This window comes from Rhagoletis pomonella, unplaced genomic scaffold, assembly GCF_013731165.1.
Source record: "Rhagoletis pomonella isolate Grant_MI unplaced genomic scaffold, Rhpom_1.0 Rhpom_scaffold_00002, whole genome shotgun sequence".
NCBI lineage: Eukaryota > Metazoa > Arthropoda > Insecta > Diptera > Tephritidae > Rhagoletis > Rhagoletis pomonella.
In genome coordinates, this window is record NW_023458556.1 from 49062386 (window position 1) to 49075435 (window position 13050).

The window sequence follows — 13050 nt, forward strand, 5'->3', positions numbered from 1 at the left end:
TCAATTGAAAATTAAAATCGTCAATTGTAGATGCGATAAGTTATATTCCGAAGGTTTTCGTTAAATCTATGGAGTATTTTTGTTTGGAAAATTTCGCAACGAAATTTTTTTATACCAAGTTTTTCGTTTTATTAAGGTTCGTTATATGGAGGTTTCACTGTGCGTAAAAAATTATTCCATGCATTATTTACTTGGGCTTTATTCATTTAAAACATAAAAAAAAGGTATTACAGTCACCTAAAAAAAATATATATTTATGTAGTTCATGTAAATTCTTCAGATTCTGATTCATATTCAAAATACTGATCCTACAGGCGCACTCAGAGTCGTTTAAAGATTAACGTATTCTTCAGTAACGATTTGAAAAAATTTCCTCTCACAGCCGCACTCAGAAACATTCATTAGATTAGCACTAACGGGCACTTAACTAATTATCGATAAATATGTTAATTAATATTTCCTCTCATAAAATATAGGTATAGCCCAGTTGCGGCCCTTTTTTTGTGGCATCACTGACTTTTTTCGTCGCAGTCGGAGTGGCCCAATGAGTAGAGCATTGGTGTGCCATTCGAGAGATCCGAGCTCGAGTCGTAGTGCAAAAAAATTTATTTTTCCTTTTTTGATATGTTCTTATTCTTCTTGTTAAATTTTAAGAAACTTATTTTATTTCATTTGTTGCTTTTTTTATTAATTTTCGTTTGATTGTTAGGTTTTATTGTTTTTAAAAGGAAACTAATTTTTTAATTCAATTTAATTTTTAGAAAATGTTTGCAAGAAGACAAACAAAACAACTAACACGCCAATTCTGGCATCTGTATTTCACCTGACCACAGTCTTTCGAAAGAAAGAGTCTTTCTATTCCGGCAACTATCTTCAAAGCTCTTTTCTGTATTTCGAAAAAAAAAAATTAATACAATAAAAACTAAAAATTTAAGTAAAAGAAGAAAAAAATTTATTGACAAGTTTCTAAATATTAAATGAAATTAAAATCTTTTAATTTTTTAAACAATAAAACTTGAAAATTTAAGGAAAAAATTTATTTATAAAAGAAAAAAGTAAAAAAATAAAAGAAAAAGTGTTGCTGAGGATTGAACTCGGATCTCTCGAATGGCACGCCAGTGCTCTGCTCACTGCGCCATTGCAACTATTATAGCAACGTTAGCCAAATTGAAATTTTTGGCACAAACAAAAAATTTCATAATCTTTGGTGAAAAAGTTAAGTAACAGTTTTTCTTTACTTAACTCTAATATTCATTAAATACTGTTAATGAATCGTTAACTGACTCTGAGAGGGAATTTTTTAAAATCGTTACTGAGCAACACGTTAAGTGCTTTAGAGTGCGGCTGTTAAAAACTTAATATTCAGGAGAAGCCTCGATCTTTTTTCGTAAGCATTTTTATTTTTATTTTACTCTTTTATTCAACTTTTTTAACTTCGTAAACCAAGCTGTATTCGTCAACTAGCTGCTAGGTACCAACACAAAAATTAGTTAGAAACTCATTATTAAAAAACAAGACTGGTCCCTAATGCGTAGAGAAATCTCACATTGCAAAATTTAATAAAATTATATTATAATTTCGCTAACATTTTGTAAATATTTAGTTGAAATACCAAGACAAATATAGATATATAGTATATTATATAAACAAGCAAATAATTTTTTATTGCTTCAAGCAAACTTAATAAGGAAAAAATCCGAAAATCATAACTAAAATATCATGTATAAAAAGTAATTATAAACTTATTTAAAATATACAAAAGAACAATAAGAAATGCAACAACTGAATAATAAAAATAAATGCTTATGATTATTAATAGAAGAGAAACAAACGAAATAAGAAAATCAATAAATTAGGAAAACATAAAAAAAAACTTACAATTCAAAATGCATTTCCTCCTCACTTCCAAGAAAAAAAAAAAACAAAAACAAAAAAATACACAACTCATGTACAGCAAGAAAAAGTTCAATATTGTAAGATGGAAAAGGGAAGCATAGCAAAGTAGGGGAGTGTCTAGTAAAAAATGTAACAAGATGAATGTGATATACAAAAAAAAATAAAAATTATATTGAAAACATCCAACAAAAATAAAGTGAGAAAAGGAGTACCTAAAAGAAATGTTGGTAGCGCTAAACAGGCGAGGCGGTTAAGAGGCACAAAAAAGTATGCAGTTAAGTATTTATTGTGGATGGCGTGGTCAGAATTTCGGCAGACATTAACCGAGAAAATATCGAACCATCGAGTTGTATGAATTTTCGTATCGACAACACTTACGTACATCCATACTTAGGCAAATATAGCACTTGTGATTAATAGTCATTATTTTTCTCAATACTTCAAATTTGGTTAAAACGAAAAACGGTAACTAACCTAATCTACATACATACTACATACTGCGATTGCCACACACAATTTGGCCATTTTCTTAGAGCATCGATGAAACTACCGCAAAAATGTAGCCACAAAATAATGAAGCCATCAACAACTTATTTACCTACACAGGTACCAGTGAATCAAAAATGCAGACAGAAATTAAAAATATTACGAAAATTTGAATAAAACAAATAAATACAAAAAGAGATGTGTATGTATAAAGAAATACGTTGTTATAATTCTAAAGAAAATGAAATGTTTTATAAATCGTTAAGATTATTACTACAGCAATTGGTATATAAGTATAGAAAATTTAATATATACACATGCATACATACATACAAATACTAAGTATGTAATAAATATGTATATGTGTGGCATATGTAAGTAAAACCCTAATATAAATTAAATATAACAAAGAATAAATAAATAAATAAGACAAAGGAAAAGCTGCTGCTATTGTTAGAGACAAAAATAATTCAATAAAGAACACAGAAAACTATATGATTTTTACTTTGCGGAGTGTAGTCGGAGGATGGTAAAAATTTTAATAAAAAAGGTAAGCACCAATTGACAATAAACAGTTGACATATATTTACAACTTTCAGCAATAAGTCTGTTCCAATACGAGTCCGGCTTAGACGATTTAGTCAGAACTTACAGAAAGTCGTTCCAATAGACAAAAAACATGTAACTGGGAACACTTCTGTGAGATTAACTGAGCAACTCTTCCTTGTCAGAAGTTAAAGGATTTAGTTCAGAGTTTTTATTCCTGCAAATTCCTGGAAAGTGTCAAGCGATAGGGCAGGGTTGCATTTGTAAACCAGTGTAGTATTACAGTTACACAGGTTTTAGTCCGAAGTTCAAAGGCACAGATCAAAGGTTTTGTATCAAATTCAAACAAATGTACATACAGTGGTGGCCGCATAGTGACACCACTTCTTTCAAAGTTTTGATCATTTATCTTTTCTTTATTTATTTTTGATACGCATATATTCTTTTACAAAGATATAGTTTATACTACAGCGCATACTATATAACTCAGAGTTTCAATCTTGTACAAAATTTATTAAAACTGGCCAAATTTCAAAAGAAAATATCCTTAAAATTTCAAACTTTTTGTCAGAATCTCTAGAAAAGTAAGTTCGATTTTTTTTTGGTGTGGGAAAAAATTCGTTACAAAAAAAAATCAAAAATTAAAAATTCAAAGTTGGTAATTTTTTAAAGTTTCTGTATATGGTTTAAAATTCCAAGTTACCGGGGTTTCATTTTGGTAAGTAAATTAAAAATATATATAGAGAAAATAAATGGTCAAACCTTGTAAAGCAATAGTGTCCCTAATTATGTGGCCGCCACTATATGTAGTAAGTAACTTCACAAGAACTATCTATAATTATTTAAATCCCCAAAGATAACATAAAAAAATTAAATCTCCCCAATTTTTTTTTTATGAAAAATTAAATTTTTAACACGTTGTTCGTCTCAAACATGCACCGCAGTTCAAACCCCTTTCATTTGACACCTCAAACGTCAAAATCGATTGATCCGCACGCACGCACACCGCTGCGCACATCGACAGCGCTGCTAGCGCGTTTTCAAATTTTTTCGTGGCGAACAAATTCTACCAATTCCACCAGGCAGCTATAATTGCACAGTAGGCAGCTGCCGGCAGAAAAAATCAAAATTCGTTGCATACGCCCAAGGCGCATGTGCAACTTCCGGCGACACAGGGGCATCCATGTGCCGGGTTTTAGCCTTAATCTTACACAAGTGTCACCCTGTGTTGCGCGGAAGTCGTAGTTGCATCTTGGTTTTACCTTCCGGCAACAGCCTGCTGCTGGGCGTTTCTGGTACCCTGGTGAAAGGCACAAACTGTGAGCGCAGGAGCGATTTCGTAGAACCCGGGCGACGAATTTTATTTTTTAGATAATTTGCAATTTTTACTATTGTGGTGTTGTGGTGTTTGGTGGTGATTTTGGTGGTTGGTGGAGATCAAAAATAAAAAAACAACCGAGGTTGCGTTTTAAAATTTCAATAATTTTTATTTTTACACTTCTAACTACTTTTTATGTTCTTTTTTTTTAATAAATCGTAGCTACATTCTTGTTTCATACATTTACACAATCTTGTTTTGCAAATTCATATTTGTCTTTTTTTCGGCTTCAATTTAACCTTAAATAGTATTTCGCCACTATATCTAATGCAAATAAAAGCAGTGTACACATCTAATGGAAAGCAAATGTTCACCTAAAACCTTACTGAACTCTAGCTAAAAGTAGTTTGTAAATTACGAGTATCTCAGCACTCGTAAAAATTTTTAAATACAAAAATTATAAACTATATGCCCTAATTAATAAATACATATACATACTACAAGTACAATAAAATTATTTTACAAATATTGTAAAACTACAATAAAATGCATGCATGTATGTAAATGTAATGTGCGTAGTTTTTGCTATATCTGTCTCTAGTCTTGGCAATAAAAATAGTTAAAAAACAAAACGACTAAAAATTCCTATCTGTATTTAGAGTATATTTGAACAGCGTGCTTCCGGCGGCGTGGCACAGCTAATGGAGCGCGGCAGAAATTGTATGTGCTGCCAAGTCGCCTTGAATCTGCAATCAAAAGAAAAGTTGAAATGAAATAAATGTAGCGCACAAATTCCCATGCTTTCTACTCACAAATACTCCTCAGCAAGTTGCCGCTCCACATGCGGCTTAATTGGCGCATAATCCTTATCAGCAATCAGCGTGCTACAATGTTTCTGCATGTAGGCGAGTGTGAATAGTTCATTTTCGTTGAATGAACGCAAACCAGGCATACGATGGCGTTCCGTCAATCGTAGATTTTCATATGTCAATCCCTGTTCGATGCTGGCACCAGTGATCGGTGTCCCCGTATCGATCGCCTCTATGAAGTTAGTTTGTGCGCGTGCAGCGATTCTCGCAGCACTCAATGTGTAATGAAAGCTTCTTAGCGCATGCGCTGACATCTCGTCCAATTCGTCCGTGTGATGGCTGTGCGCATGCGATTCACCTAAAATGCAATTCACATCCACTTTGGGTAAATCAAAACGTGCTGCAAGGCTCTCATTGGTCAATATCGTATGCTCGGCTTTGTACTGCTCGACAAAGGTGTAGATTGAATCAATTAAAACTTCCAAAATATCAGCGCCAATGCGTGCAAAATTTATGGGGCTATTATTGTGTGATGAAAGGGAAAAGAAAGAAATAAAAAGCGATATGAATTAAATTACTAAAGAAAACATTTTAAGGCTGCAGACCTAAAAATAAAGGATGGGCAATATTCAAAAAAAAAAAACACCGGCTTTCGATTTTTTATTTAATAGGAAGTTATAAAACCGAGCTGTCCGCATTTTTTGTAACGTTTTTAATGAAAACATTACGGCCAGCCCAATTTTATAGTGACTCAAACAAGCGTTCGCAAGTGGATCTTTTTTGTATTCACAAACACCATTTTTCAAGTTTGGTTAAGTTTTAACGAAAACCATGCAATTCAAAGTTTCAACTTTGTACAAAATTTAGGAAAATCCCTCAAAATTTCATCAATATGTCGATCTTTTTAATCTGAATTTTAAGAAAATTTTTGCGTATGCAGTTTTATAACACTTTCAAATTGAATATAGTAAAGTGAAAAATTTTCCACTTTTTCATATGTCAAAGCAACAACAGTTTACGTGGCGAACTGGGTAGGCTACTGGCTTTGTAATCTGAGTTCGTTGGTTTATATCCCAGTGACCGTGGTGAAGAATACTGATGAGGAAATGCAGTGATCTCCGAAATATCAGCTATAACTTCAACCTACACTGCGGGAAAAAAGTATTGGCACAGCTGTTTTTTTTTGTAATATCTTTCTGCCAATTTTTTATAAAAATATGGTTCATTCTAAAACAAAAAATATAAAGATATAATTTCTAAACTTTGTGCAAAACACGCGAAAATTCAGCAAATTTTCAACTTTTTAATAAGTTTTTAGAATTTATTTGAGTATGCAAATTTGTTGCCCCATCAATTTTATTGTAATAAAGTAGAAGTTCTAAGTAGCTACGAATTACCGTTGATTTTTGGCAATTTTTTTTCACGCAGTCTCTACCATACAAAAAAAATTTCGAAAATACTTTATAAATATGAAAAAAATGCAAAACACCCTCAACAAAAAAACTTTCAAAAATCAATGCGATTTTTGAGTAAGTCCGACCTTGCATTTTTAATGCTAGATTTTAATGGACTACAAAGTCAAGAAAAAATCTGATTAAAAAGTTGAAAATTAGCATGAACATTTATTGAATTTTCGCGAGTTTTGCAAAAAGTTTAGAAATCATATTATTATGTTGTTTGTTGTAGAATGAAATTAAACGCAAATATCTCCCAGCTTAATTATTTGAATTTGATTTTCTAACATCTGGCAACCCTGTTCAAAAAACTAAAACCACGTAAAAGCAAAGCGCATTAATCTGACACCTCATTTCTGAAATCGAACGAACGAAACGATGACATCAACAGTCGTGGCGTTACATATTTAAGGCTTTAAATCTTCGAACTCAATTAAGAAGTCTCATTTCAATAAAAGTCCCATACAGTTATTAAGAGAAGACGTAAATCATTTCCATCTTAAAATAAATCAGGCCGATTCTGTAAAGAAACTCTCTGGGAGTTTTCTCCCTTTTCCCTTTCCTCCTATCATGAATAAAAATTCCCTGAGGATTTTTTATTTTAAATGGAGGAATTGAGCTGTCAAAAAAGTGTCAAACTGCTGTTTCGAAGTTCGAATTTCCACCTCTAAAATTTTCGGGGAAAATTCTACTCTCTGGGAAGTAATTATCGAAGGATGTCTTTCTCGGGAGAAACCAATTCTCGGAGAACAAACTCCCTGGGAGTATTGAAAATTGGGCTGAATGTCCCACGAGACGAAAAAAATAAAAATCTCAAATAACACTGTGCGATACCAAAAAATACCTGGGAAGTTATATATATTTTCTGGTAGGTCTTTTCGAGTAAAACAAGAATCGAAATATAAAATTTTCCAAACACCCCCAAAATCTTGATTTGCGGTTAAAAACCGGGTTTTCGTACTTTTGCGCGCTAATAAGCCTGTAACTTAGTTGATTATGAATGATGTTTGTATTTACCCAGCCAACAAATATTATTGTTTTTTACTTGTTTCGCCTTTTTTTAAATTTTGATGAGTTTTATACGCTTTTTTTATAAGATTGTAAAACTAAATTTAATAACTAAAAACACTCGTGTTTATTTTGGAAAATCGGACGAAAGTTTACTGAGTTTTTAAACCTTTTATGGAAACAAAATGTAATTTTTGGATACACAACTCAAACATTTTTGCTTGGCCGTTTTTTTTTTTAATATAACATTTTTTATGATCGCAAAATATGGCCATCCAAAGAGCAGCATTAAATAGGCCAGAAAAACGTTTTAAACGTCCCATTGGTTAAAGCTGAAAATGTGTTCTACCACCACTGCATTTAAAGATGGAGGTATTCTCGCAGTCTTGCAAAGCCCTTGCACAATGTCTGTCCATAGGAAAACCGTTTTTTTTTTTTGGCAATCCAAGCACCGTGCAAGGGCTTTGCAAGACTCAGAGAATACCCCCAATTTGTAAAAACATTAGATGTAACTAGGAAGGTTTTTGTAATCTTAAAGTGATGTTCCCAAAATTAAGTGAAGCCAAAATAAAATGAGGTTTTAATTTTTTATTCTATCATCTAGTACTTTTTCGTCCTTTTAAGACCTCAAATTCGTAAAATTATGAACGACATGCAATAATTTCTTTGAAAACCACAAAAGCGACGACTATGTCACGGTTTTAACGAATTTTTGAATGCTACGGTGGAATGGGTTGTAACATGTCCAAAAAAATTCATTTCCTTCATTCGCATTTCGACTTCTTCCCGCATAATTTGGGCCGGTTCAGTGATAAACAAGGCGAACAAGGCGAGGATAGCTATCACTTCTACCAATTTTTCAAAATTACTGTTGCTTTTCGAAAATAATTTTTCATTAAAAACGGCCTCAAGCTCAATAAAAATTGTTGAATATAATATCGGAGGAAAAAACAAAATTAAAATTATTTCAGAATATTGCTGATCACTACAACGAGAAACTGATGATGCTGAATTAAGAAAAAAAACGGTCAAGTAAACATTTTGGGTAGTCGGTATTACCCGCATAATTGTACCCCGAATAATTAATTTCCCCGCTTATTTTAATTACCTTATCGGTAAAAAAATATTTCATAAAAAATCCGTGTAAATTTTCCCGCATAATTGAACCCGGTTAATCGGTTTCCCCGTATAATTGGTTAAAAACATATGATATTGAAAAGAGATATTTCTTCAATATTCCCCGGCTAATTGTTCCTTACGTTTCTTTTTGTGTTTTTATAACAACTATCTCTAAAAATTGTTAGGACAAGTATATATTCTTACGTATGAACAATAATAAATATAAATTGTTTTTATTCCTTATATCTCTTCGTTTAAAGTTTAAACTATATAAATATCATTCAATTTACAATGCAAACATTCAATTTATAAATTCAAAAATTTACGTCTATATACTCACATTGGATATCTATAGTCATAGTATGCGGATGCAGCGATACCTCTTGATATGATCAACATATTCAAAATATTCGAATAGCTAATTGCCTGTGGAGTTTCACGCGTGTACATCTCGGAAACAATACTGTGGAAATGAATTTGAAAAAAAAAATAATCATAAATATAAAATATTTTTTTTTTTTGCAAATCTAACTACGTACGTATCCACAATACTCATAGGCTTCAATTTCGCTTCCATCCGTACTTTGCGAAAACTCCAAATCGACTCCAAATGCTCAACAAAAAACAAATTATTCAACAACAAATCATTGTAATAATCCTTTATGTAAGAGCTTTCGGTAAGCGCTTCCTCGGGTATGCCGATCTGCAGGCGCATAGTGGTCAACTGGAGAGTACAAATTAGAGAAGGAAGTATTTTGAGTTTTAAAATTGTATAATAAAAGATTTACTTACTTTATCACTAATGTAGCCCTTCACACGTTTATCAATCCAATTAGCCTGATTAACTGAATCTTTCAACTGATTCTGTAGGCTGTAGTACATGAGCCGTAAAAATGCATCGTTCCCCTCTGATTTGCTGGGATAATGGGCTGAATTCGACTCGCCATGCTTGTAGTCTTGGGTGGCATATCGTTTGGACTATACAATAAATGGTATACATATTTTTATATATATATATATTTTTTTAGAAAGTTTTTTTTTTAGAAAATATTTGTTGTAGTTTAGTAAAATTAGACAGCCACCATGGTGACCTGAACACAAATCTTAAGTCCCTTTTACTCCATAACGTCAGGATTTTTTGCTTACCCTAAAAAACATTTCGGATATTAAGTGACAGGCACGCTTTTTGAAGCTCGAAAAAAATCCTGACGTGGTGAAGCAAAATGGATTTCATATTCTTGTTCAGCGCATCAAAATACATAATGAAAGTGTAGTCTGATTTGTTATTTAAATAAGTGTGGAAGACATTTTGGAACCAACCTTCGATTGCTCTGTATTCTGTTGCTGCTGCAGAGCATCAACAGCAAATGGCAACCAATCGCGTACTATTTGTGAACAAATCATCCAGCGTGGATACGTAGCTGTGCGACCTTTAAATTAATATTTTAATAAATATAAATAAACAAAGGTAAACGAAAAAAACCTTGGAAATATGAAAACGAATAAACTACTCAAGCAAAGCAAACTCACCGTAGATGGCGTGATCAAAGTTCTCCACCAAATTTCGGTATTCCCGCGACAAATGTGGCAGCAGATGGCGTGCCAACGACCAGATTATGAAATTGTTAATTGGTCTAAAATATTGCATAATATTATTAAATGCCTTTACTTCTTCATTCAGGTCAGTAATGAAAAAAAGCAAACAAAGATTGTGGAATTTGAGAAGTTTAGGCTAATAAAGGTAAAAACTACTTTTTACATATGTATGTACTTTTTACATATGTATGTACACTAGGGTTGTCCAAAAATGCATGTAAAATGGTAAAGTCGGAATTTAATATTCACCCCTTAGGATTGTGAAAAAGGAAAAAAAATTATATCCCTATTTTTCATTTTGAAATCAAAAAATATTTAGAGGTCGCTCAAAGAGTTCAAAGTTTTACATAGAAATGGCATATGATTCTTGAAAATTAATATTTTTTGCTCGGAAAACTTTGCTTCTCTTCAGGATACTTCCACTACTTATTTCATCATTTTTAATACTAGCGATTTTTTATGGGCTCCCACGTCGCATTTCTTGATGTTTTTAGGACACGAAAAATCGCTAGTATTAAAAAAAGGATTAAGTAAACAATTGGGTATTTTTTGAATGGAAGTCTCCTGAAGAGAAACACAGTTTTCCGAGCAAAAAATACTAATTTTCAAGAATCATATGCCATTTCTATGGAAAACTAAATATTTTTTTTAATCTAAATAAAAAACGGGTACAATTTTTTCGGGGGTGAGAACATTAAAATTCCGACTTTACTTTGTTTTGGACAACCCTAATGTACACCCAGATGTTGTACATATGTATGTATGTATGTATAGTATGTATATGAAAGCGAACTAAAAGGTCACAGCATCAAAATTGAATTAAGTCAAAGCATCATCAATTAAAATACATGTACGCTGCACGGTACACTATTTGGGGGTGTGAGTGATCAAAAATAGGCAAAAAAACATAAAACAAGGTGAAATATTTTTAATTGTGATAATGACCTAATTATAAGAAACTCTGAATTTTCCAAATCTGGTTTCGATTTTGCTCTGTTTACTTTGGTTCGAAAGATAGTTGATTTAAAACTGAGCTAAATTCAGTCAAACTAAAAAAACGGTGATGAACATTTTTCAACTTTGGAGACGTAGTGTTCATAAACGGCATAAGATATTTTACAAATTTTGCTTTTGTTTGAAAGATACATTAATCGTTTATTTAATATAAGCTTTTTCTTAAATTTGTATTAATCTAAGACTTAGATTCTAAGTTCATTCAGTATGGTGTTGATAGTAAAAGGTTTATATGCTACATTTGTTACCTTTACCTAAGCTTTTAGAAACTCAACCAGAACTAGCCCAAAAAGTTATTTATGCAGGCGTCTACTTTGAATTATGCAAAATAATTGCATACATAAAACAACTGCGGGAAAGGGCGGGTTTTTATGTATGCTTTAAAGTCAAAAAATATTATAATTATAGACAAAAAAATGTTTAACTTTGCGTTGAAAAAATAAAACACGTATCTGTGAGAATTGTTCAAACTAGAAAATGCAACAGGAGAGACTAAAATGCTGATTTAATGAAAATGTTGTTGATGCCTTCCGATCCTCTAATCACATCCTTTCGCCACAATGTAAAAACAAAAAACGGAAAAAGAAGTTGCGGCAGATCTTGGAGATATTTTGGTATAAATATTTTTTAACCACTTTTTTTTTTCAAAGTCAAATTAAAAAATTAATATTTTTGTATTGTCACTTATAGTTGCAAAAATTTCAGGTTGGGCAAAAAAATAAGGAAAAATTTTAAATTTTTCCTCAACTTTAATATGAATAAACATATCTTCTAACCAATTTGTGGTTGACTTGACATGATAAAATTTAAAAAAATAATTATAAATTTTAATTTTATCGATAATTTTCATTAAATTGACGTTAGCCACATAAAGCTTTGCAATCCAAAAAACAAAAATTAAATTTTCGAAGATCTTGAAGTTTAAATGAAAATCGTATGGTGTTAAATTCTCCTTCTGGTCAGTTTACAAAGTCGATTTTTATGATTGTTTTTACAGCTATTAATAATTACATTAGTCTCCTCCAATACAAAAAATAAAAAAGGAATATGTCTTTTTTTCTAATGTAAAAAAACTTTGTTTTATTGCTTAAATTTGGGGTAATTTTTCAAGGTAAAATTGGAGCATATTTAAATTTTTTGTTAAGGCTATCAATAGACAATTTTCTACTTAACAAACACAAAAAAAAAACGCGAAGAAAAATTTTCACCCGTTCAAAATTTATACCTTATTGATCATTCACATCCCTAAAAAAAGTACACTACGCGTTACCAACGCCCTTCAAACTAAAAAATGTCAAACCTCCCATTCCGAATTTGAAAACTTCATTATTTGTTCCCTTACTTACTTCTTATCAGAAGTAGATACCACAGTGGACAGTTCGCTGAAGACGTTAACGTCACGGACTAGAATTTCAGTTTCGTCGCTAATTTTTGTATGACTAAAAATCGCTTGAAGTGACTCCATTATTGGCAACTATAGAATAAAATACAAAAATAATAGTAAATACATACCTACAATATTTATAAAGATCAATATTTTTTTTTTTCTAATTGTATGTCGTAAAATTGCAAAATACTTACAGATGGTGCTATTGTTTTCATTTCAGCTAAAGTTTTTATTTCATTCAATTTAGTCTCATCGGATTGTTTTACCGAATCGATATGACTAACAATGCGTTTTTCATAATGAAAAATTTCATCAGCAAACAGATCTGCTTCGCGCGACACAATGCCTATTGGACAATGTAAAATCACGAAATTATAAGAGTACTCAACACATAATTCAGGTTGTAGTAAAATATTT

The 13050-nt window shown here is 31.6% G+C and overlaps 1 protein-coding gene across 1 annotated transcript; it reads right to left on the reverse strand.

Moving 5' to 3' along the window:
- Positions 1–4433: 4433 nt before the first annotated feature.
- Positions 4434–13046, reverse strand: LOC118753564 (protein gone early-like; the record flags this gene model as incomplete). Its single annotated transcript, XM_036488451.1, has 9 exons — positions 4434–4992; positions 5059–5574; positions 8977–9099; positions 9176–9360; positions 9429–9614; positions 9957–10066; positions 10167–10270; positions 12593–12720; positions 12828–13046. Coding segments are annotated over 9 exons (1662 nt in total), but the record flags the coding sequence as incomplete, so codon positions are not given.
- Between the last annotated feature and the right edge of the window lie 4 nt (positions 13047–13050).